Source organism: Microtus oregoni, unplaced genomic scaffold (assembly GCF_018167655.1).
Source record: "Microtus oregoni isolate MIOR12 unplaced genomic scaffold, Mior012 000025F_ref0000491, whole genome shotgun sequence".
NCBI classification, from domain to species: domain Eukaryota; kingdom Metazoa; phylum Chordata; class Mammalia; order Rodentia; family Cricetidae; genus Microtus; species Microtus oregoni.
The window spans coordinates 21,511,867-21,537,024 of NW_024543084.1; the positions used below are offsets into that span (position 1 = coordinate 21,511,867).

General features: G+C 49.3%; 1 protein-coding gene across 1 annotated transcript in view; it reads right to left on the bottom strand.

Moving 5' to 3' along the window:
* Positions 1-611: 611 nt before the first annotated feature.
* Positions 612-25,158, bottom strand: part of Olfml2a (olfactomedin like 2A) — a 30,325-nt gene continuing 5,778 nt past the window's right edge. The window contains exons 2-8 of the mRNA XM_041675170.1: positions 22,850-23,113; positions 17,459-17,566; positions 15,891-16,100; positions 13,153-13,414; positions 10,127-10,339; positions 6,921-7,103; positions 612-4,619 (exon numbers count right to left, since the gene is read on the bottom strand). Coding sequence (XP_041531104.1) covers positions 4,015-4,619; positions 6,921-7,103; positions 10,127-10,339; positions 13,153-13,414; positions 15,891-16,100; positions 17,459-17,566; positions 22,850-23,113 — 1,845 coding nt within the window. The 3' untranslated portion in view covers positions 612-4,014. The remainder of the gene's footprint in view (positions 4,620-6,920; positions 7,104-10,126; positions 10,340-13,152; positions 13,415-15,890; positions 16,101-17,458; positions 17,567-22,849; positions 23,114-25,158) is intronic.

Genomic DNA, 25,158 nt, shown 5'->3' on the forward strand with positions numbered 1-25,158 from the left:
ATCTTTGGAGTCATACCAAGTTTGAGGCCAGCCTGGGTCAAAAAAAGTTATTAAATATATATGATGTGATAAGGATACAGACCAGAAATGTTTGTTTGCTTTCTTGCTTCCTTCTTGTGTGATGCTGGAATAACAGCCAGGCCCTCTATGCTGTCAGGAGTAGAATGCCACGGAGCTACACCCCAGTTGTAGATCACAGTACTTAAGACTTTTTCCTTGGTATTTTTTTGTCTTTTTTCAAGACTGGGTTTCTTTCTTTCTTTTTCTTGTTTTTCGAGACTTAGGTTTCTTTGTAGCTTTGTAGCCTGTCCCAGAACTAGCCCTTGTAGACCAGGCTGGCCTAGAACTCACAGAGATCTGTCTGCCTCTGCCTTCCGAGTGCTGGAATTAAAAGTGTATGCTACTACAGCCTGGCCTTACTTAAGATTTTTAAATCAAGCTTTCAGGTTTTTTGTTTAAATTGTTTTTTTTTTTCAAGACAGGGTTTTTCTGTGTAGCCCTGGCTATCCTGGAACTTGCTTTGTAGACCAGGGTGGCCTCAAACTCAGAGATCGGCCTGTCTTTGCCTTCCAAATACAAGAATCAAAGGCATGCACTGCCACGTTCAGCTGTATTCATGAGTTTTATTTATGTATATGCCACACTGTTGCAAAAAGATCTTGGTGCACCTTAATAAGACAGATTAAATACAGTAGAATAAAAATAAATCAGGGTAAAGGTACATACAAAAGGCTAGAATGAAGCCGGTTAAATGTTCAAAATGATCGCAAACTTGTCTTTAAGCTTCCTATTGGCCTAATCCAAGAAAAACAAAACATAAACCATGACTACTTACAACAGTTAGGGACTTTGGTTTAGAGACCTAGTTTGGATCTCACTTCTACATGCTACATACCTGGCCCTGAGCACACTGATCAACTTCTTGGAACTTGTGGCTCATAACCCATGAGAGAAATCTTGGGGTTCCAGGGTGGATTGGTGAGACTACAGATCGAGGGGACTCCCAATTCTGGAGGTGCAGGGAAGGCTCCTGAAGTCTTCTATCCTCACTAAACCTTGGTCCCTGCTGTCTCAGGAATTTAATGCCCCTCCCAGGCTTAGGGAAGAGCAGCATGGAAGAGGCAGGCTCCCCATTCCCTGTACCTGGACTGACACACAGTGCCCAGCATCACACCACAAAGGTTATCTGATGCTGCAGGGAGAACAGTTCCCTACAGGACCTCACAGTTGTTCCCGCCTTTTGTGCTGCCCCAAGGTGGAGGTCATCCCCCCCCTACCCCGCCAGAGTGGGATTCAAAGACTGAGGGGCTGGAGTGGCTCAGTGATCCAGCACTTGCCTAGCACCCCCAACACTCCCAAGGCCTGGCAATCTCTGGAGAGGAATTAGTGATGGAAGCCAAAGCTCCTCACCTCTAGAGTTGTTCAGACACTAGATGGTTTGCCCTTGTAAAAAGGTCAGTGGGCAGTTCTATACAGCCCAGGCCTTGCCTCCTAGGAAGTACCCATTGCCCAACATAATACACACCAAGGTATGTGGTGTGTGTGAAGGGTGTGCATGTATGTGGTGTGTGTGTGTGTGTGTGTGTGAAGGTGTCTGTGAGTTTGTGTGTGAGGTAGCGGGAGGCACATTTCCTTTAGAGCTCACAAACTGGCAAACTCAAAACTCCTTCCCTGCTTTTCATCACCAACAGGATAAAATCCAGTCAGAATTTTCTTGGCTCTGTTAGATTACACCATTTTGTTCTAGACTTGGCTAGCTGTATCCACTCCTTGGCTTGGCACCCAAAGCTCTGTACAAGCTGGCTTTTCCCATGGCCATCTTGAATGGCTGCAACTAACATCCCTCCTGGAGCTTGCTGACAGCGTGGCATGAAGATGGCAAAAAGCATGCTCTGAGGAGCCCTGACCCCCTTGCTCTGCCATAGACTACACTGCTGTGTGATCATAGGCAAATTCCTCCACGTCATTGCCTCCACATGCCCGTGGGCCCTCTCCGTTGAGGACACTGATGATTCTCAGATAACAGGAACAGGTTACTTTCCATTGCCAGCCTATGTGACAAGTGACTCACCTGGCATGCACTGTGACTATCTAAAATGAAGAAATGAACTGTATTACCACAGAGCACACAAAGGCTGGAAACAGAAGGGACCTGAAGGATGACTGGTCACTATGGCAGGCCCTTGCCCCACCCCTGGAAACTATGCCATATGTGTTTACTCTTCAAACCAGTGTATCCTAGTGTTCCCTTCCCGCAGACTGCTGCAGCTGCCTTAGCACCTCTCACAGGGTTGGGCTATTACATCACAAAACACACAGTCTTGAAAAAAAAAAAAAACAAACCCACACCCAGAACCAAGGGAAAGGTCAGGGTGTGCACAGGCTTTGGGGGGAGGGAGGGTGGGAACAGGGGATTCCAAGTTCTCTGAAGAGGCTGGAAGGGGAGCCTGTGGTGGTCAGCTGGGTGTGGCTACCACTATGAGTCAGACCTGGCTGGGCTGGGTGTCACTGTCCCTCTTTATTTCAGGATGAGTTATTCCTTAAGCAAAACATCACCCAGCAATGTCTGGAGGAAATGAAGTCTACAGACAACCTAAATCTGCCTATCAGCACTGAACAGTGGGCAGCTGGTACCCACTGCAGGTATCTTAGGAGTGGGCCCAGGGCACAAGGAAGGGCCCAGGGTCCGGGTAGGGGTCGTTGGTAGACACCTTCAAAGGTGCTGAGGATCTGTAGGAGAGTACAGAGCTTTCCCAAAGGAGATCAGCCATACCCTGCCCTGGATGGTTCCACCCCATACCCTAGAACTGTTGGGACCTATATTTTCTTTGGTAAAACAAGGAGATGGGCAAAAAAGTTTCTCTACATCTTTAAAAAGAATGTCCAAAGCAGTCATAGGTGGCTTAAATGGTCATGTTCTCAGGCCTGCCTGTGTCTGGAGATTCTGAGCCACAAGCAGCCCCAGGGCAGCTGCCAATCCCCTTGTAGGATAGCTTATACAATTGTATGTCCATAACCCTGTGAACTCTATCAAAGAAAATCCTGGCGCTGAGACTGCAGGCTATTTTTCCCTGCTTCTACTTCCTGGTTTTGTCCTGCAACCTAACAAGGCCCAAGGTCTCTTCTGAACCCCTCTGTCCTGTATTTCCCAGATTCCCTACTGAATCTACTGAATTGAACCAGCCCACCAAGCGACCAGCTCAGGATGGACAAGGAAGAGGAAGCCTGTTCCATCTTGGGACCACACTCTCCAGAGACAAAGGCCTTACTCCTGGCAAACCCTGAGTGTGAACAGACTAGCTTTGAAGGCCCATAAAGAACCCCAGGCCCAAACCTTTGGGAAAGGATAGGGAAGGATCCAAGGCCTATTGGATGGCCAAGGCCTAGCAAGGCTTCTGGTACAGGAGCTGAGATGGCGGGAACTCAGACCAGCACCCTACCCTACCACAGCTGAGTTGCCTTTTCCTTCTCAGCTGCTGAGAACGTGCAAGGAGCAGGAAGACAAGAAGTAGCTACGGAGGGAGGCAGTGCTTGCTTCAGGGTGTGGTTCCTGCTTTGTGGCTGACCCCAGGTCAAGAGGCTCTGGGCTCAAGGTCGCCAGCATCAACCAGAAGAGGGGCCTGGAGCTCCAGAGCATCAGCACAGAGGACCCAGAGACCTCAGTGGGAAGGGTCCTGGAGAGGGGACGAACTAGACGAGGTCATCTCATCTATAAAATGTGGCTATCGTGGGAACACAGCCTGCCCTACTGTGACTGAGATGTTGCTCCGCGGGGCTTCAGTCACCTCCTCTGCTCAGTGGGCTTAAGGATCTCTGCCTCCACAGGAAGCAGTGGAAAGAATCAGAAGGGTAAATGCAGGAAAAGCCCTCAGCACAACATTCTGCAGGGGAAGCAAGTGTCACCTGCTAACACCTGCCCAGGACACCCCCAACTGATACTGACAGCAGTTGCAGGAGTTGCTAGGGACAGCCCCTGCTCCTCTACTGCCCTCCCCTGTGAACATAGGTGCCCATTCAGATCACAAAGTGGAGGGTGTAGGTGAGCTGGTGGCCATTGTCCCAGGCGTACAGCACCCTCTCCTTGGGGTTGTAGTCAACTTGAGTGGTGTAGGAATACTCATTGAGGAAGGGCAGCTGTGGGTGAGCATCAGTGCCTGTGTGGGTGTCGAAGGCATAGGCCACCTGGCCTTCGTGCTGGTTGTACGTATCCACAGCATACAGGATACCACACACCAGGAAGCAGTTCCCATAGGAGTTCCTCCTCAGCCGTGTCTTCCACGTGGTCTCTTGGTGCACAGAGAGGTCTCGGGGGTCGAGGCGGCTCAACACAATCACCTCATGCTGGGCTTCATCTCGCTCATCCACAGCTGGGTAGATGACCCACAGACCACTCTCGTCTACAGCAAAATCAATGTCTGAGTGGCCACGCCACTTCCAGGGCGTGGTGTCCTCGTATACCACGTCAGGCAGCATTGCCCAGGAAGCCACAAAGCGCTGGCGCAGGTCATATTTGATGATGTTCTTGGTGAATGCACGGTTGTAGTAGAAGGCGCCCTGGTACACCACATGGCCCGTGCCTATCCAGTTGTAGGGTAGCTTGTACATGTTACTCCACCGCCCTGCGTATGGAAAGGAGAGGGTCACACCAGAGTACCCTGGGCAGCCCCAGCCCACATGTGCTGCGTAGTTTGACACAATCTAGAGAAACTGCCCAGACTGGCCTGTGGCCACATCTGGGGAAATTGTCTTGCTTGATGATGGATGTGAGAGGGCCCAGGCCACTGTGGGTGGTACCATGCCTAGGCTGTATAAGAAAGACAGGGTTTTTATATAGCTCTGGGACCTATTCTGGAACTAGCTCTTGTAGACCAGGCTGGCCTCGAACTCACAGAGATCTGCCTACCTCTGCCTCCTGAGTGCTGGGATTAAAGGAGTGTGCCACCAATGCCTGGCCTTCCCCCCCCCCTTTTTTTTAAAGATTTATTTATTATGTATACAGTGTTCTGCCTGCACGTATGCCTGCATGCCAGAAGAGGGCACCAGATCTCATTACAGATGGTTGTGAGCCACCATGTGGTTGTTGGGAATTGAACTCAGGACCTCTAGAAGAGTAGCTTGTGCTTTTAACCTCTGAGCCATCTCTCCAGCCCACCAACCCCGTGTTCTATCTCAGAGACTTTGCATATGATGTTCCTTGAGTCAGGTTTGCTATTCCCCATTGAACCTGTCTCTCAGTGTCCTTAGCCAGCATGACTTCCCCAGTCTCAGTGAAGGGCCTCCCCTAACCCTCTTTCTTAGTTCTTGCCACATCCACCAGCCTGTGAGCTGCTCCAGACACCACAGAACAAGTAAATTTCGAGCTTAGAAAAGATGTTAGCTGTTAGGATCGTGCTGGTCCCTGTCACCTGGCAGGATGCATCAGGCAGTACCCAGGCCAGGCCAGGGTCCTGTGGCTGCTATGTCATTACATAGACTGTATGCAGGTGCAAAAGGTCCCTTTAAGAGACAAACTCTGCCCATTCCTGCCCTCTTTCCCACTGCTCTTCTGAAGAGGCAGGCTGGTCCTTCTTCTTCCTCTCCTCCTATCCTCCCCCCATTCCCTTTATCTCAATAAAACTCCCACACTCCCACATAGGGGCTAGCAAGATGCCTCAGTGGTTAAGAGCACTGACTGCCTGATCTTCCAAAGAACCTGGGTTCAATTCCCAGCACCCACATGGTAGTTCACAACTTTCTGCAACTACAGTTCCAGGGGATTTGACATCTTCATATATACATACATGCAAGCAAAACACCAAAGCATGCAAAATAAGAATAAATAAATCATTTAAAATGTTTAAAAACAACACAAACAAACAAAAACTCCCATGTAAGCTCTGCCTGCATGGCGTGTCTGCACCTCACCCATCTTGGGCTCTTACCTGCCACGCAGCCCTTGGCCCACCAAGGTTCCTCTCCCGCTGCCGTTTTACAGCATTAGCTATTTCAGGACATTTTCTAGGATCCCATGGTTCTCAGGATGGGATCGGGTGGGTGCACTCCACCGCATGACACCACGCTGCTTCTGTGAGGAACACCTTCCCTTCTTTCTCCTGTAAAGCCCCTGAAGCCCTCTGGGGAAGCCTTCCTATGTCTCCACACTCTTCCCACAGATACTGAACTAGACTGCCCTAGGCTGTACCACGATTGCCCCCTTATGCCTTCGCCTCCTCTAGAATATAGATTTCTGGAAGGTGAGACAGTCTTAATGACCTTTCCCCTGTCCTGCCCCAGATCTGATAATCAAAAATTGTCCTCCTTATGCTAACATCCCCCTGTGGGCCTTGCCCAGAGTCACAAGTCTTCTAAGGCCCGAGGCCTGCTTTCTTGGAGGGCCTCGTGGATTTAGGAAGATTCATAAAATGTGAGTGGACACTGAGCTAGATAGTTTTTGTTTGTTTGTTTGAGACAGGGTCTCACTATGTAGCTCTTGCTGTCCTGGAACTCACTATGTAGACCAGGCTGGTCTCTAAATTACAGAGACTCAGGTTGGTCTCTGCCTCTTGAGTGCTGGGATTAAAGGCGCCTGACTTCCTTTGATGATGACGATGATACGGAAGGGCGACCCACATGAACACTTTCCTCCCATCTTGCTTTTGGTCATGAAGCAATAGAAAGCCTAACTAAGAGAGACAGCCACAGACAAGTGCACGGAACACTCAGCAAATGGAAGTTGTCATGAGGCCGGGCCACACTCTCTCCTTTGCCCCTGTATTCAGTTCCCAGCAGTGGGTGACACCCTTCCTTAGGGCAGGAGGCTACCTGGAGGACAGGCTGGGCACTGGAAACCACAGGCACAGGAAGGCTGGGTCTTATGGAGCACCCTTGTCACAGGCCAACCACACTCTTCTCCCTCCCCTCTTCTACCCAGTTTCCCTGACCTTGTTTGAAATTTTCCAGGTTCCGAAACTCCACCAGGCTGTTTCCATAGTAGTAGTTGGTGATGTAGATCCTGTCATCTAGAGCTGCAGGGTCCTTCATCCAAGCCCCTTCATGGCGCCCATAACTGTGGTGCTTCACAGGGGGGTCCACAGCTTGGAGGGTGCCCTCACAGCTGACCTTACCTGTGAGGAGCAAAGGACACAACGTTTGATACACACAACCACCAGTTCCAAGCCAGAGCACTGGGTCTAGGAAGATGATCCAAGTCCATCTTTTCAAGACAGGGTTTCTCTGCGTAGCCCTGGCTATCCTGGAACTGACTCTGTAGACCAGGCTGGCCCCAAACTTAGAGATCCACCTGTATCAGCCTCTGGAATACTGGGTACCATGTATTAAGTTAAGTTTACTTTAACTCTCTCAAAGGTTTTGTTGGTGACCTTTGGCTTATGAGCAAAACAATGCCTGATCACTGGAAAAAGCAGGAACAGCCAGAAAGAAGAACAGAGAAGATGCATACCATTCAAAACTCCAGCATCCACTGTATGTGAAAATAAAACACAAAAAAAGAGGTTCATCTCAGAGAAGCAGAGACTAGAACAGTGGGGAGTGGTGGGCTTGGGAGACGCTGACCAAAACTTCAGAAGTATCGTCTGACAGAAGATGAGTTCAGGGTGTCTCCTAATACTTGAAAATTGAGGCTGGTTGTGGGGGAAATGCCTGTAACCCTCAAACTGTGGAGGCTGAGGTAGGAAGACTGCCATTGCTGAAAATTTGAGGCCAGCCTGGGCTATATAGTGCCAGGCCAGTCAGCTACATGGCAAGACCCTGCCTCAAAAAGGAAGGAAAGAAGTAGGGTGGTGGCAGCATACGTGATTAATCCCAGCACTTGGGAAGCAGAGGCAGGTGGATCTCTGAGTTCAAGGCCAGCCTGGTCTGCAGAGCGAGTTCCAAGACAGCCAAGACATAGAGAAATCCTATCTCAAAAACAAAAACAAAACAACAACAAAACAAAACACCCCCCCTCAAAAATAAAGAGGAAAGAAAGGAGGAGGGAGGACAGTCCTAAGATGAAGTCTAGTATACACAGCAACTTTTGAATACATGGTGCTTCCTTCCCTGTCTTTCTTCTTTGCATGAAGTTATGCAGACTTTTAAAAACTGTGATCCTTCTGCAAACATGGCTTTCTATATCCTGTTTTCTTTTGCCGCTGACCAATTTCTCACATCACTTTTAAGGGTGGAACGTCTGGGTCCTCCTGCCACCACCAGACAGCTGTATCCTTTAATTTACCCACACTCCCCATCCCCAGTTTCAGCCCTGTAGGTTATTTCCAGTTTTCTGGCACCAGGAACTGTGTTGGGAGGAAGCCATACTAGTTGCAGCTGCTGTCCACATTGCTTGTGGGTCCTTCTGGAAAGACAGGTGTGAAAGAGCTGACACAGAGCCAGAGCGAGGAAGGGTCTGAAGGCTTGCAATCACAGGTGGTCACAGCCCTTCAGAAGGACTGATCCATGTGTTACTGAGGACAATTTCTACTGTGTGACACAAATTATAGCTATCAATGCGAACATAAAGACAGACAAAGAGCCAGGCATGTTAGCACATGCCTTCAATTGCAGCATTCAAGAAGCAGAGGTAGGGGGCTGGAGAGATGGCTCACAGGTTAAGAGCACTGCCTGCTCTTCCAGAGGTCCTGAGTTCAATTCCCAGCAACCACATGGTGGCTCACAACCATCTATAATGAGATTTGGTGCCCTCTTCTGATCTGGTGCCATCCATGCAGATAGAACACTGTATCCATAATAAATAAATAAATCTAAAAAAAAAAAATAAGAAGCAGAGGTAGACGGATCTCTGAGTTGGAGGCCAGCATGGTCTACAGAGTGAGTTCCGGGATAGCCATGGCTACACAGAGAAACCCTTTTTCAAAAAAAGCAAAAAAACAAAAAAAAAAAAAGAAAGAAAAGAAAACCAAAACAAATGAGCAAACAAATGCAGAAACCAAAAACCAACTACAAAATAAAATAAAGAAAAAAAAATAGCCAAAGAGTACTGGGGGTGCAGCTCAGAGGTGGGGTGCTGTTCAGAGGTGGGGTGCTGCTCAGAGGTGGCAGCTGGGCCATGGGCTCAGTCCTGACACCTTGGAACCCAAACAAAACAGACTGGAAAGAGGACCTAAGAAAGCTCTCAGTGGTTGGATTGAGTGGTAGGTATCCAGTTCACGCTTTAAAAGAATTTATTGCAACTACACCTGTTTAACAGTCATGTTAAATGCTGGCATTTTTCTGCAAAGGCTCCTGGGATAACTATGTTAGGTTGGGAGGGGACAAACTTCTACCCCATAGTCTTTCTTTTTCCACATAATTCTTTTTAAAGCACAAAGCTCAAGCTAAGAGTGCTTGCTGTGCAGTCTTGAGGATTGTGTTTGGAGCCCAGCACAGTTCTAGCAAGTGGGGCATCCCTCCACACCTGTTGTTCTGCTGGAAGCTCTGCCTCAGGTCCCCTCCTCCCTCTCCAACCTCCCCCCCCCCCCCCCCCAGCTGCTCAAACCCTGCCTACAGGGTATTTAAGCTCTGGTCCATAGAACTGCCATGTGATTGATTTCTACTCTTTCCCAGAGATCACCTGGGAATACTTTGCTCGGATAACCCTGGTCCTTTACCTTTAATTTGGGTTGATTTGGCTTACTGTTTTGGTAGAGAAACCCAATACTGGGAATTCAAAAATGTTTATCCCCTGTGACCCCAGTTCTGAGGGGCACACAGACAGCTTTGCTGGAATTTTCTGACTTTCAACCTAGTCAAGAAAACACAAGCCATAGGTTTAGGGAGAAACCTTGCCTCTAAAAAATGAATAGTCAGAAAGTGATTCAAAGTCTCTCTCTCTCTTTACACACACACACACACACTCATACACACACTCCTTTTAAAAAATAAGAAATTTCGAAGTATGCTAGGCGTGGGGACACATGTCTATAATGCCAACACTGAGGAGGCTAAGGCAGGAGGGTGTGAGCTCCAGCACAGCCTGAGCTACAGTGAGACCCTGCCTCAAAATAACTAAAACCCAAACAACAACAAACCAAACAAAAAAACATCAACAATTTGATTAAAAAAACATTCTTGGATCAAGAGCCAAACAAGACATGAGCTGGATTTAGTCATAAGCTGACTGAGTTTTCTGACTCTTAGGAGACTTACTCACCTTGGCTTGGGACTTCTGGATGCAAAGGTGGCTCGGTGTGCCAGGGAGTGGTGGCAGGACTTGGGGTGGAAGTAGAGATGTGAGGAGCCAAGTTGGGTCGTTCTGAAGCCTTCAGCATGACTCCATTATGTTTGACGGAGTTTGGTTCTAGAAGCTTGGCCTCCATCTTGGGTGGTACTTTCTCCAGCCAGGAAGTTCCCTTGAGGGTGTTGTCTGTGGAGAGAGGATGACTTAGTGGCCATGCCCCAGAAGTGCGGATGCACAGCCTTGCCACAGAGCTCCTCAGGGTCTTCTCTGACCATGGAGGAGTTGGAAGGCCTCAAGTAGGAGATGGGTAGACTTCTTAGTCCACAGAACTTTCCCATGGGTACTCTGGCCTGGGGCCCAGCTTTGCCACTCCCTTACCTCCTTGGGTTTGCACCTCTGTAAAATGAGTGTCCTAACCATAGTGCTGATTAGAAGAATATGTTTATAAGACATTTGTACTGATTCTGCAAACAGGTGGTGGCAAATACAAGGTTCTTTTTTTCTTCTAAGCGTTAAGGACGTTGTTCCAACTCTGTCATGCCTTAAACTTAGTTCCACAGGCAAAACTCCTTGTTTAGGAATGTAGACTTTCTCTCAGTCACCTTCCTGGGAACCTTGATAGCCTTGAACCTCCTTCACTAGTGTCTGTGACCTCAATCAAGGAAGGGATGGATGCAGCTAGTGTCTTGTCAATTCTAGAGCACAGATCTCTGCCCTCGCTCATTTCAGACCCTTACTTCTCTAGCTGTGTTTGTGCCTTCCAGGTCCCAAGTGCTAGTACAGGCTCAGCTGAGTGGGTTCCTCTTTGCCTGCAGTTGGGCAGGCCACTTTGTCCCCACACAGGAGACCCAGTGGGAGGAAAGCGTCAGGGAATCCACAGGGAACACGGCCTTGGCAGCCTGTCAGGTCAGGAGGCTTATTCCCATGAGCATTCTTGGCAGAGTTAGATGCCCAAAGCTGTGCCTGGGCAGTGGTCCAGCCAGGGGTCAGAGGCCCTGTATTGTGCCAGGCTGAGTTGGCAGGATTCAAGAACAACAGCTGGTATCAGGGACTAGGGGAGGAGGATACACCCTGCAGGCTCAGAAATGAAGGGACCTTTTCTTTTACAGGGTCTCTCTCTCTCTCTCTCTCTCTCTCTCTCTCTCTCCCTCTCTCATAAATGTATGGTATGGGGTACACTTGTGTGTGGACGCCTTCCTAGTGCTGGGATTACAAATGTGTGCTACTGGCCTGGAGAGAAGGCTCAGTGGTTAAAAGCATTGACTGTGCTGGGCTGGTAGCAACACCTTTAATCCTAGCACTTGGGAGGTAGAGGCAGGAGGATCTCTGGGAGTTCAAGAGCCAGGGCTGTTACACAGAGAAATCCTATGGGTGCGGGGGAGAACACGACACGACCCTGACCACTCTTCCAGAGGACCCAGGAATGCACATGGAGCTCACAACTGTCTGTAACTTCAGTTCCAGGGGTTCTGGCACCCTCACACAGACATGCACACAGGCAAAACACCAATGCACGCACATAAAATAAATAAATCTCTAAAAAATATTTAAAAAGTTATGTTAAAGGTGTGTGGCGGGGGAACTGGAGAGATGGCTCAGCAGTTAAGAGCACTTGTTCTTCAGAGAACCCAGGTTCAATTCCCCGTACCCACATGGAAGTTCACAGCTGTATGCAACTCCAGTTCCAGGTGATCTGATGCCCTCACATAGATAGACATACACGCAAGCAAAACACATAAAATAAAAATAAACAAACTCAAACCAAACAAAATAAGACAACAATAAAAACAAACAAGTCTGGGCCACCATACCAAGTATTTTTTAAAATGTGGCTTTTGGGTATCAAATGTGGGTCCTCATGCTTTAGAGGCAAGCACTTTACTGACTGAGCACTTTTTAGTTCCTGTGGTGGGAATTTCACCTTATCAGTAAGATCTTGGGTGTGATAGATGAGCGTCTCTGTCCCTGCCACTGAGCCACAGCTCAGTCCACTGTTGCTTCATATATTAAGACAGGGTCTCAGTAAGTTGCCTAGCTTACTCTTGAAATCACTCTGAGTACCAGGGAGACCCTGAACTTAAAACAATATTGTAGGGGCTGGAGAGAAGGCTCAGAGCTTAAGAGCCTAAGGACGAGGGTTCAATTCCCTGCACCCACATGGCAATTCACTGTCTGTAACTCCAGTTCCAGGGGCTCCAACACCCTCACACAGACATACTTTTAGGCAAAGCCCTGTGTACATTAAGTAAATCTTTAAAACACAACAACAAATATCCTAGTGGCCAGTGCTACCAAGCCTGGAGTAGCCTTTTTGGTTGTTTTAAGTCAGGCTCTTACTGTATAGTTCAGCTGCCCTTGAACTCCTGTCTCCAGTTCTTGAGTGCCTGGGATTTCATCTCTGAACCTGACAGGAGGGCATTCTTGAAGAATATTGGACTATAACTGTTTGACATCCCTGCCTTTGGAAGAACCCAGTTACTTCTGTGTTGCCCTTGGCTGTGACCCAGGTGGAGACACCAGGGACCAGGAAAAGGGCAGGGTCTATCACTCTTCTTCAGGAAAATGAGACAGGAGAGAACTGGAGAGGCCGGTCCAGAAGTGAGAGGGCTCCCCAGCGGCCCACTCCACTCTCCAAAAGCCCCAAGTTCTCCCAATCTCCACTGTCACAGGCGCGGCTCCTCCCATAGAACTGCAAGCTCCATGGCGAGCAGGACCCTCGTCCACCTCACTCTGTGACCTTGCACATAGCTGACAGGCAGCAAATCTTTGAACCAAAGTTCAGACAAGGTGAGGACAGCTGTAAGATCCTGGGAGAGGCCTCTTGTGTTGCCTTTATCAGCAGCCCTACCTGGGGTTTTCTACCCAGTGTGTGATTGAGCAACAGACCCTAAAAAGAGCAAACAATGGTGCTGTGATCTGTGACTTTGTGACTGCTGAGAAGGCAGGTGGATCTCTGGAGCTGGCCATCCCTCAAATAGGCCCCTCTCCCTCCCACTCACCAGCCGCGGCCTTCGGTTCTTCTTGTTTGGCCTCCTGCCTGCCCGCCTTGTAGTAGGTGAAGCCTCGGATCATAGCCTGCTGCTGGGCTAGGGCACGTGGCCTGGCTGTGGGGTGGGGTAATCTGCCCTTGATGCTCTCCTTCCTCAGCTTCTCCACCTTCAGCTGCTTCTCCTGGGGAGACTTTGCAAGGCTCTTGTCTGAGAAGCTCTTTTGTATGCTGCCGTATTTGTCGAGGTCTTTGTCTTGCCCTCCAGCTGTGTCCTGGGAAGAGCAGAAGTCATGGAGTGTGTGAGAGCTGGAGGTGGCCACAGGGTATGTGAAGTTCCACAGTGGATATATCCAATAATTTGTTTGCCTCTGCTTCTCCCCTCTGCAGGCTTGAGACCCAATCTGGCGGCTTACACACTCATTCCCAACTCCTGTCCACTTGTTCTCTTGGCTTGCCTGGCAGGTTCGCTCCTGAGGAGGCCTCCTACCCTTGTCTCTCACTCGTTGGTCTTAGCTTATGGGGAAGGGGGATGTTCTTGAGTCTCCTTACAGAGTACCCAGAATGCTCCCCATGTTAGCCTTGAAATCATAGCACCCTGAGAAGCCCTTCAGTCCCATGTTGGTCTGGCTAGCCCTAGGGAATGCCATATCTAACATTTTGTGAGCTTTGTTATTTCACTTCCTACTCAAATGCTCTGAGGCCGGCTTGGCACAAGAACACAGGGTCTGGTACGCCACCTTTGTGAGACAGGCAGATAAGATGTACAGCATCTGATGGCTTCTGAGCAGCGGCCAACGTCGGACTCGCTTGCACTTGCAGGGCTGGCATCTCCCTGGCAGCGGCTCCAGGCCCCGGCATAGACTTCCTCATGCTTTCCTGTGTCTAGGCAGGCCCACCTGCAGTATCGACAACGCTACTCTTGCATTGTCAGCACAGGAGGTGCAAGTTGAGGAGGAAGGGCTGGGGCTGGGCAGTCACGAAGGCCGCTGCAGCCCGGCTCAGCCACCCCCTTTCCCTGTTTCTTCATGTGCCAAGTAGGCAGGGGGTCAATTCTCCGCGCAGGCTCTGGGATTAACTAACACTGTATGTGAGGGAGTCAGGCTCAGAGGACTCCTAAAAATATCACCAGAAAATGAGGCTACTGGGTTGGGTCCTGCCCATGGATGACTGATCTGAGGGGCACCAAAGGGGCACTACTTGTTGCACTCTTGGCCAAATGACATACTCTGAGTATCCCCCAGGGAAAGAACACTGACTTCCTGACTTATCTGGGAAGTAGGAGGTCAGTTTTTCTACCTGCAGGGGTGTGCTGGCTATTTATTTTTTTTTTTTCCAGCTCGACACAAGCTAGGGTGATCTGTGAAGAGAGAACCTCATTTGGGAAAATGCCTCCACCAAATTGGTTTACAGGCAAGTCTGCGGGCATTTTCCTGATTAACAATGGATTGGATGGGCCCAGCCAACTGTGCGTGGTGCTATCCCTATGCAAATGGCCCTGAGTTATATAGGAGAGCAGGCTGAGGAGGCCAGTAAGCAGTGTTTTTTCATGGACTGTGTGGTGAAATTCTGTGTTTTAACAAATAAAGCTTGCCTGAAGGGTCAGAGACACAGTGTAGACAGCCACCTTATGCCTTTACCTATGCTCATACCAAAAGGGAGATCTGTCCTTAGACAGCACCCTCAGATGACTGCTTCAGACCGCACTGAGCTCCTGCCTCCTCCCTCCTTATATTCTCTCTGCCCAGCCATATTACTTCCCACCTCCATCTCCCTGGTGCTGGGATTACAGGTGTGGGCCACCACTGCCTGGCTCTGTTTCTCTTTGAGACTGGCTCACTCTTGTGTAGCCCAGGGTGGCCTTGAACTCACAGAAACTTGTCTACTTCTGTCACCAGAGTCCTGGAATTAAAGGTGTGTGCCACCACTCCCTGGCCTCTAGTGGTTTACCTCTGCACTCTGATCTTCAGGTAAGCTTTATTTGTTAAAACACAGAGTATTGCCACACCTCTGTTTCAGGTCCTTGAATTCCCACCCTGACTTTCCTCAGTGATGGTGTATGACCTGACACCTCCCCACACTGCTTCTGGTCATGGTCTTTATCACAGCAATATTTGTGAAGGCAACTAGAGCAAGGGGATTTTAAGTTTGTGCAAAGACATGGGTAAGATATTAGTCTTCAGAGGTCCCTGTAGTACTGCTCACTTACCCTACACCCACCCAGGGGCCCAGCCACAGTAGGAGAGGCGAGAAGCAGTCCTGCAGGAACGCTGGCTTGGTTCTCTAAGATCAGAGGGAGGTTCTCATAACCTCATTTCCAGTACTTTGGCAACTGAGGATAAGAATAAATACCCAGGGCTGGAGAGATGGCTCAGCGGTTAAGAGCATTGCTTGCTCTTCCAAAGGTCCTGAGTTCAATTCCCAGCAACCACATGGTGGCTCACAACCATCTGTAATGAGATCTGTTGCCTTCTTCTGGCCTGCAGGCATACACACAGATAGAATATTGTATACATAACAAATAAATAAATAAAAATTTAAAAAAAAAAAGAATAAATACCCAGTTTAGGGGTCAGCCATGCCCCTGGATTGAATCTGCAAAGGTGCCCCAGCTTACCTGTGCTAGCCACAAAGTAAAAACAGACACTCCCTAGTTCCTGCCCTGCACACCATGGACTCTCCAAACACACACAAGCCCGTGTCCTCAAGCCCAGCCACCTTCTGTCCCTGTGACCAGAACAAAGGTCTCACCTGAGCTTTGCTGTCAGAGCTTGAGGCTGAGGCAGCGGAAGGGACAGCAGCCGCATCCCTCTGCAGCAGCTGGAGGCCCAGGCTGGACAGGTCCTTCTTAATGCTCAGCATGATGGCTGACTGGTTCTCATAGCTCTTCAGCTGCTCACTAAGGTGGCGTATGCTGTCTTTCACCACCTCGTTCTCCTGGCTCAGGTTGGCCTTAATGCTCTGTGGGGCAGGATTCATGGTCATTCCTGGCCCTGCTTCTTCTGAGCTGCCACCCTAGAAGGGCACGCCAACTTGGCCATTAAGACTCAAGGGGCATAGATACAAGTGGCACTGGTGAACAGGGTGGAAGAAAGCAAGTCCTGTAAGACCTGTAGTTAATGAATCTTATTCTCATGACCAAATGAATAAAAAATGGTGGTAATATATGCTTATATTAATAAGCATAAGAAAAAGATGTGAGTAGGCCAGGCATGGTGGCATATGCCTTGAATCCCAGTACTAGGGAGGCAGAGTCAGGTGGATCTCTGTGAGTCGGGGGCCAGCCTGGTCTACAGAGGCAGGCGGATCTCTGTGAGTCTGGGACAGCCTGGTCTACAGAGGCAGGCGGATCTCTGTGAGTCTGGGGCAGCCTGGTCTACAGAGGCAGAGAGATCTCTGTGAGTCTGGGGCAGCCTGGTCTACAGAGGCAGGCGGATCTCTGTGAGTCTGGGGCAGCCTGGTCTACAGAGGCAGGTGGATCTCTGTGAGTCTGGGGCAGCCTGGTCTACAGAGGCAGGCGGATCTCTGTGAGTCTGGGACAGCCTGGTCTACAGAGGCAGCTGCAGAGCATTGTGAGAGCACACATAGGTAATACTGTGCCCAAGAAAAGCTCTCATGTCAGCTTCCCCAGTTGGCCTGACCCAACAGGTCTCAGATAATCTAAGTCACTGGGACCCCCAGCTTTGGGTTTAGTCAGGGTAAGTCTTCCCTCCTGTGGCACAGGATGCCCAGTTACCACCTCCCTCTGGAAAGGAAGCTGGGAAAGGAAGTCCCCACGCCTGCTCCTGGCAGCTGCGTGTCACTAGATCCCTGGTGCTCAGCAGAGGCCGGATGCAGGAAATGGGTGGAGGGTGGAGGCCAGGCGATGCCAAGAGAGGCAAGCCTTAAACCGACAGCCTGGATCTCCAGGCTTGGCCAAATGTTCTTGTACTGAGAGTGTAGTCTTATAGAATACACAGCTTGTTCAGTCTGTCCTCTAGTGCCATTGCTTTTACACAGGTAGTGCTGGGATTGTTAAATCCACTGGGACTTGGTCAAGTCTGTTAGGTTGTACACAACTGAAGGTAAGACAACCCTCCGGGAGCGGTACCCCAGACCCTGTGCAGCGTGGACCCTGATGTTGGCAGCACCCCCTCAACACTCCTTTCACACTACCAAAGAGTACCTCAGTTTCTTTATCCAGGCTTTTAGCTTCCTTGGGTTTTTGAAACCTCTATCCCAACAGCAGGACCCTGCAGCTCACACCCTCCTCCCTGCTGGAGTTTCCTTCCTATGGCCACCAGAATGAAACAGCCCTGGGCCCCTGGCCCTGCCCTTACCTCCTCCAGCGTGTTCATCTGGGAGGCCACCTTGTGGATGTAGGCATGCACTTTCATCAGATCCATGCTATACAGGGCACCCTCCAGGAGGTCCACCATAGACTGCAGCTGCAGGTGGGGTGGAATAGTGAGACAGATGGCTAAGCAAGATGGTTCTGACCTGAGCATTCAGGCCAGAGAGCACAAAGGAGCTCCACTGTAAAATATATACACACCCACACACACACACACACATCTCCAGTTTCCCTGTGATGGGACCATTTAAGTTCCTCTCTGATAAAATATTTTGAAATAGACAATTAGCTGTTATCATCCACAATCACCCTTTGTATGATGGAACAGGGAGTTCCTCCTCTGACCCGCACTATGTGCCCAGCAATCATCCTCTCCATGCAAGCCTGTCTTTTGAGTGACAAAGTGGCTGGACTCCAGAGCTACAGTGTGTCTCCAGAGGCAGCCCCGCGGTATGACTGACAGCTGTAGGCTCCTCGGAGTCAGGCTGCAGCTGTCCCTTGGCCACAGTTTTACTTGGGAGGTCAAACCTCATGGCCCCGCTTTATGTACTTTGCTATACAAGTGTGGAGGACACTTTTATAACTTGATTTTTGGTCATGAATCACTGGACAACAGGTGTGCCTACTTTAATTGATCAACCCAACTGAAACATGGACCTTTTTACTTTTTCAGATTTTTTTTATTTTATGTGTATGGGTGTTTTGCCTGTATGTATGTCTGTATATCACGTGGGTACTTTGGAGAGCAGAAGAGGCCATTGGATCCCCTGAAATTGGAGTTACATATGTTTGTGAGCTACCATGTGAGCGCTGGGACTCAAACCCCTGTCCTTTTGCAAGAGTAGCCAGTGTTCTTCAGGGAGGCACCATCTCTCCAGCCCTGGGGCCTATGCTCAGAGCCGCGCGCGTGTGTGTGTGTGTGTGTGGGGGGGGGGGGATAAGGAGCTCTGCCTTTTTTACTGCTGAGAGGCGTAGGAGCAAACAGCTTGAGGTGCCTGTGGCAGAAATCAGTGCAGAACAGGAGAAGAGATTCTGGTTTCCCATGATGCTTTGTAGCCCCCGGCCAAGCAATTTTACTTGGGTTGACACTCATAAGAGATTGGACCTCAAATTTGGCATGCCTGCTTCCTACCTTCCTTCCTTCCTCCCCTCCACTCCCCTTTCCTTCCCCTCCTCTCTCTATCTTCCTCCCCCCCACCCTTTCTCATTTCTTCCTCCACCATCTCCCAATGTAGGTGAGCTCAACAGCGGATGCTATTGGTCAATGTTAGTTGTCTCCTAACACTCTCCATCTTACACCCTGAGACAGGGATCCTGGAAGTCACCATTTTGGCTAGACTGAGTGGTCAGCAAGCTCCAGGGTCCTCCTGTCTCTGCTCCCCCAGCACTGGGTTACAAGCATGTGACTCCATGCTGGCCTTTGTGTGGCGCTGGGGTTCAAATTCAGGTCCTCACGCTTGCACAGCAGACACTTTACTCATTGCGCTCCCTCTCCCCAGCCCCTTCCTCTTCTTTTTCCTCTCCTTCCCTTTTCTGCACTGAGGGAACCTGTGCACGCTAAGCAAGTGCTCTACCACCGACCTGTACTCCAACTTCATTTATCTAAAGTCCATTTCTAGAACATTTCACAAAGTATTAGTCCTTGACAGACTCTTTCGTTTGTTTCAAGACAGGGTTTCTCTGTGCAGCCCTGGCTGTCCTGGAACTCACCGTGTAGACCAGGCTGTCTTCAAACTCAGAGCCGGGCGGTGGTGGCGCACGCCTTTAATCCCAGCACTCGGGAGGCAGAGGCAGGCGGATCTCTGTAAGTTCGAGGCCAGCCTGGTCTACAAGAGCTAGTTCCAGGGCAGGAACCAAAAGCTACGGAGAAACCCTGTCTCGAAAAATCAAAAAAAAAAAAAAAAAAAAAAAAAAAAAAAACTCAGAGATCCTCCTGCTTCAATCCCAAGTGCTGGGATTAAAGACCTGAGACACTATGACTGGCATTGACAGACTTTTTTTTCTTAAGTTTATACAAAGCAATTTATTAACAGAAATTTGAGAGGTCCTGTTCACAGACGGTGACCATGACAAGCCCCTTCCTTCAGGTGCTGTCAGAGGGAATGGGGGTGACATCCTCAATCCACCCAGTCTTCATCCCTGAGTGAGCAAGAACTCCGAGTGCTGACTGGGCTCTAGGTCCAGGGGTCTTGATCCTGTTTCTTCCGGTGGTGTGGAGTTTGATATGTGATGCCCCAGCTCCTTGCACCTCTGGGTCACATCCTCGGTAGCCAACGTGGCTGCATATGGAGGGGACTCACCTCTTTTCTTTCTTTCTTTCTTTCTTTCTTTCTTTCTTTCTTTCTTTTTTTCTTTTTTTAAAAAAAGACCTATTTATTTATTATGTATATAGTGTTCTACCTGCATCTATGCCTGTATCTCATTACAGATGGTTGTGAGCCACCATGTGGGTGCTGGGAATTGAACTCAGGACCTCTGAAAGAGCAGATAGAGTCTCCAGTCCTGAGACTCACCTCTTGATAGGCCTTTTCAAACTGTAGTTGTTTTTAACTTGTGTGTGTGTGTGTGTGTTTACATGAGTGCAGGTGTGCTCAGAAGCCAGAAGAGGATGTCAGACTCAATGGAACAGGAATTACAGACAGTTGTGTGCTGGCAGGTAGGTGCTGGGTATTGAATCCAGGTTCTCTGGAGGAGCAACAGGGCTCTTAACCACGGAGTCACACCTCCAGCTTCCCTTCCCACTGCCACCCTTTTAAATTGGATCTTCACTACAGATAGTGATCAGAAGCCATGCATCACGTACATGAGGAAGTGACAGGTAGTCATGGGACTAAACAGGGCTAGAGAGGGCACAGATGCATCCGTCACAGCATTCCACCAACCTCTATCGAGAACACTCCATCTGCCTGAGGATTCCTACACATTGCTCAGGCCCAGGCCCAGGCCCAGGCTCACTGTTATTCTTGCTTTGGGGCTCCCATGATCCCTGGCACAATCCCTAGCCCAGTCAGTACAGAGCATATTGCCATTGTTGGGGCCAGCAGCTGTGTCCTTAGAAGCCTGGTGACTCCTCAAAGATGGGGCTATGTCTGGCCCATGTTCAGAAAGAAAAAGAGGGAAGTGGTTAAAAGGCATTTTTTTTGGCCAGTCTAGCCAAGAAATGGGGCAAGGGCAGGAGGGCATCCCCTCTCCTTTACGGCTATGTAGCCTAGGCCAGACCACAACTGGAGGTATTCGCATGGGTGAAGGGGCTGGGATAGAGGTAGGCTGCAAGGCCAGTTCTGTCCCTCCCTGGGATGTTCACACAGGGTTCCTGCTGATGGCAGCAGGGCCAACTGAGTGGGAGAAACCCTTGTACTGGCTCCCACTGCCTCTGGCCCATTCTCATTTTGGGGGTTCCCTGGGTACACTTTAGGCAATCTCTCCTGCCTCTGGCATGTCCTACCTGCTGGGGTTCCTCTATCTCTAAGGTCTGGTCAAGACCGTGTGGTAAGACCTAGTGTCTGCCATGCACAGAAGGCCTAGGGACAGTGACTTGGTAGGAACCTCAGCCTGGTGACCTTTTAGGTGGGCAAGTGACCTCAACAGAGAATTTGGGGCTTAGCCCACTCCTCTTGGTGACTTCAGGCAATTTGGATTCAGAGACCATGACAGGTAAATCTGTCACCATAAGCCCCCTTCCTAAAGGACTCCAGCAAGGATGGCATGAGGCAGCGTTTAGACAGAGGCCTTTGGTGACTTCATAGTGAGCAGGCTCACAACTCAGCTGCAGAAGCACTTGGGAGGCTGAGGCAGGAGGATTGTTGCTACAAGTATGAGGTCAGCCTGGGCTACAGTGTGAGATCTTGGGTCTACAAGTCGAAACACAAACAGAACCTCCAGCTCTTGGACCTCTCATTTGAGGAGAAACTGAGATTGTCCCTGTAGCTGCAGCAGGTCTGTGGGTTAGATGCTGGAGAAAACAGGGCACTGGCAGGCCCCATGGAGTCAGTGTGATCCAGACACTGCCAAACTGTCAGAGGATCACTGGCTTAAAATGGGCTACTCCCTCCAAGTTTGATAATTTTGGCATCTATTTATATAGTACAAAAATAAAACTAAAGTTAAATTAAAAGAAAACATTTTTAGCCAAATACTGGAGACAGCACTTTATGGGCCTCTTGCTTCTCTGTGTGTCTTGCATGCAAAGGAACCAACCAGCCTACTTCCGACTCATCTAGTTAGAGTAGTCTTGGGTCATGAGACAGTATTTCCCTGCAGGGAATGACAGACACAAGGTTGTAGTTCTCTGAACTCAGGGATCCTCTATCCCATACCATACTGAATACCATACTGATTACAGTAGGCTGGAGCACAGCAAACCAGCGAAGAGAATGGAGATGAGCTGGGAGCCATCAAGTCCCTTGTCTGTGACCCAGGAAGCTGGGTCTTCCACTAGCATCCAGGGTTATGTCACCTTGTAAACTTATATGTTGGGTAGCACCTCAGATCATTCATTGTTTCCAACACCAACAGGCCAATGAGATGCATGTTTGGAAGACACTGTAAGAGAAAAGACAAAGATACCAAGACAGGAGGGAGCAGAGAGATGGCTCAGCAGTTAAGACGACTTGCTACTCTTGCAGAGAACCTGAGTTCAGCACCTGTAACTCCAGTTCCAGGGGATCTGATGTCCTCTTATTTCCAAAGGCAGCAGACATGCATGTAATACATTTATATACATATAGGCAAAACATTCATATACATTATAAAATAAAAAATAATTTTATAAGATATGAAACAAACTTACCCTTTATAAGATCTAACAAAGTGGTCCTTTAGAGAAAGGTGGAGGAGCAGGTGGTTTAGACACATATTTAGACACAACAGGATCTGGGTTCAAAGCCCAGCCTCACCTGGCCCACCAAGTACTGGCATGCTGCTGCCCACATGTAATATCAGTACTTGGTAAGCAGAGGTAGGAGGATCAGAGTTCAAGGTCGTCTTGGACTACATAGGAAGTTTGAAGCAAGCCTGGAACCCCTATGTCGATTAAAATAAGCAAAAATAACCCTGACATGACGGCAAAAGCCAGTCATCCCAGAACTCATGCAACAGAGGATTGCTGCAAATTCCAGGCTGGCTATCCTGGTATATATATATAGTGAATCCAGGCCAAATTGTATGACCTTCTCTCAAAAAGCAAGACAGGACAAACAAAATAATAATAAAATGCCCCAGCATTTGTAATATAACTAGGCGAAGGTAAAGAAATTGTTTAGATGACACCCAGGACAGTGGGTGCTTCAAGGGGCCCTACTGACTTCATCTGGCTTCACTCACCTGTGACATTGATGTCTTGGGGGAGCCAGGGCACCCCCTCACTATGTCAGCCTACCTTGAGGAGCTCAGGTGCCTGCTTCTTGAGTTTTTCCATCTTCCACTCATTCTCACAGGGGTTGAGTGAGGAAGGAGGAGCAGTGCAGGAGCAGCGACAGTCGGTCCCTGAACTCAGGGTCTCCACAGTGTAGAAGTCCTCTGCTCGTCCACGCCCACTTCGTACCCGGTTGCACGCATCCTTGCTCAGTGGTCTCAGAAGGCATTTGCAGCGGCAGTCAGAGCCCTCTGAGGTCATCCGTACCTGGTCCAGGTTGCTGAACACCTACAAAGGGTGGGCCAGTGGGGTTCCATGTGTCGTACTGTGGTGACAGGGCTGGGGTGGTGGCACTTAGAGGTAGCTGAGAAGAGGCAGGGACTCAACAGCACATCACACACAACTGCAATTCAAACGTTAATGCCTAGCTGTGGAAAAGTTCAAAACACGGAACTGTGCGTGGTGGTGGTGGTGTACTCTTTTAATCCCAGCACTCCAGAGGCAGAGGTAGGCAGATCTCTGGGAGTTTGAGGCCAGCCTGGTCTACAAAGCAAGTTCCAGGACAGCCAAGGCTACACTGAGAAACTCTGTCAAAAAGAAAAAGAAAAGAAAACAAAACCGCACATGGCTTGGATCCTGGGTGAGAGGGCAACAGGTAGCATCCTTTCTGTCCCTGTCATTTTCCTGCATATGTAAGACTCGGGCTGGTGATGAGTCAATGAAACATAGAAAAAAATCAAACAGAACAAAACATAAAAAACACATATAAAGTGTGCCTTAGGTTTGTGCCATTAACACAGATGAAAACAGGCTTAGAGTCACAAGGGTTTCTTTTTTGTTTGTTTGTTTTGCTTTGTTTTGTTTTTCAAGACAGGGTTTCTCTGTGTAACAGCCCTAGTTGTCCTAGAACTAGCTCTTGTAGACCAGGCTGGCCTTGAACTCACGGAGAAGATCACCTGCCTCTGCCTCCCAAGTGCTGGGATTAGAGGTGTGCGTCACCACTGCCCAGCAGGTCACAAGCTTAAAGATGACACCATTTTGAGGTTGAAGACTGGCCCACAACACACCATTGCTCTGCAGCTCCTTTTATTCATTCTTTCAGTTTCACTCATGTATATGATATATTTTGGCCATTTTCTTCCCATTCCCTTTATCATCTCTCTCTCCTGCTGAAACCTTTAGTTGTCCCATGTCCCCTACTTTGATGGTGTCTCACTGAGTTTTAAAACGACACCCCTAACCCACAATCATTAACTGCCAATTGTCTCATGGTGAGGAGTGGGGCCTCAAGAGCTTTTTCCTAGGTGACTTCTACAGAGCTGTTCTCCTATGCCCTGGGTAGAGGGGACCTTCAGCAGGCTCTAACCCCATGTCTTCAATGGCACAATGGAGTATCCAGACTTCTCAAGGCTGGGATCACATAAGACAACACAACCTCAAGCCAGTGGTTTCCTTTTCTGCACCTCCCCTCCTTCAACGCCACCCTTGGATGCTACACACCCCATGACCTCATGTGGCCACTTGTTTCGGGGACATCACCAGCTCTGTGTCCTCAGATATCAACCTAGTGAGATGGGAGGCAGGTGCCTGGCACAGATACACCTGGCCTGTACCTTGGGCCCCAGACCCTTAGTGAACAACTAGTCCCAGCCCAGCTAGCAATAACTCACCCCAGGGCTACAGCTGCTCAGCTGTCACTGGATAAGAAACCATTAGGACACAGGTGAGCTCATGGCACCCTGGACCTCTGTTGAGCCCCGAGACGCTGCCTAAAGGAGGGGACTTAGACTTTCATTTTCTCTCCAGATCCTCAGATACCTATGTGAGCCCCTGGCTTCTGCCAGGCCAGAGGGTGACAGCTAGAGGTGCAGGAGAAATAGATCAGGGAACATTTTGGCTTCTTCGTTTTTTGTTAGTTTTTGTTTGTCTGTTTTTCGAGACAGAGTTTCTCTGTATAACTCTGGCTGTTCTGGAACTCACTCTGTAGACTAGGCTGGCCTTGAACTCAGAGATTTGCCTGCCTCTACTTCCTGAGTGCAATGCAGAGGCTGAGAGCACAGAGTGTTGAGGGGGCTTGGAGCAGTGTGTCCTTGTGGAGAGGACATTGCTGGAAAGCAAATCAGACAAAAACAAGAGAGTCTGGCTTTTCAGGAGGCTTTGGGAGCGGGGGTGGGAAGATCACTCTGACTGGTGCTTTCAAGGGTGCAGGGTGGCAGGAGGTGGTGAAACTATAGACATGGCAGAGCCCAGTCTTAGAGAGTCTAGGGCTGGCTGGCTGAGGATCTCAGCTTTCTATTTGAATCTGAAATGTTCCCCAAGATTCTTGTGCTAAA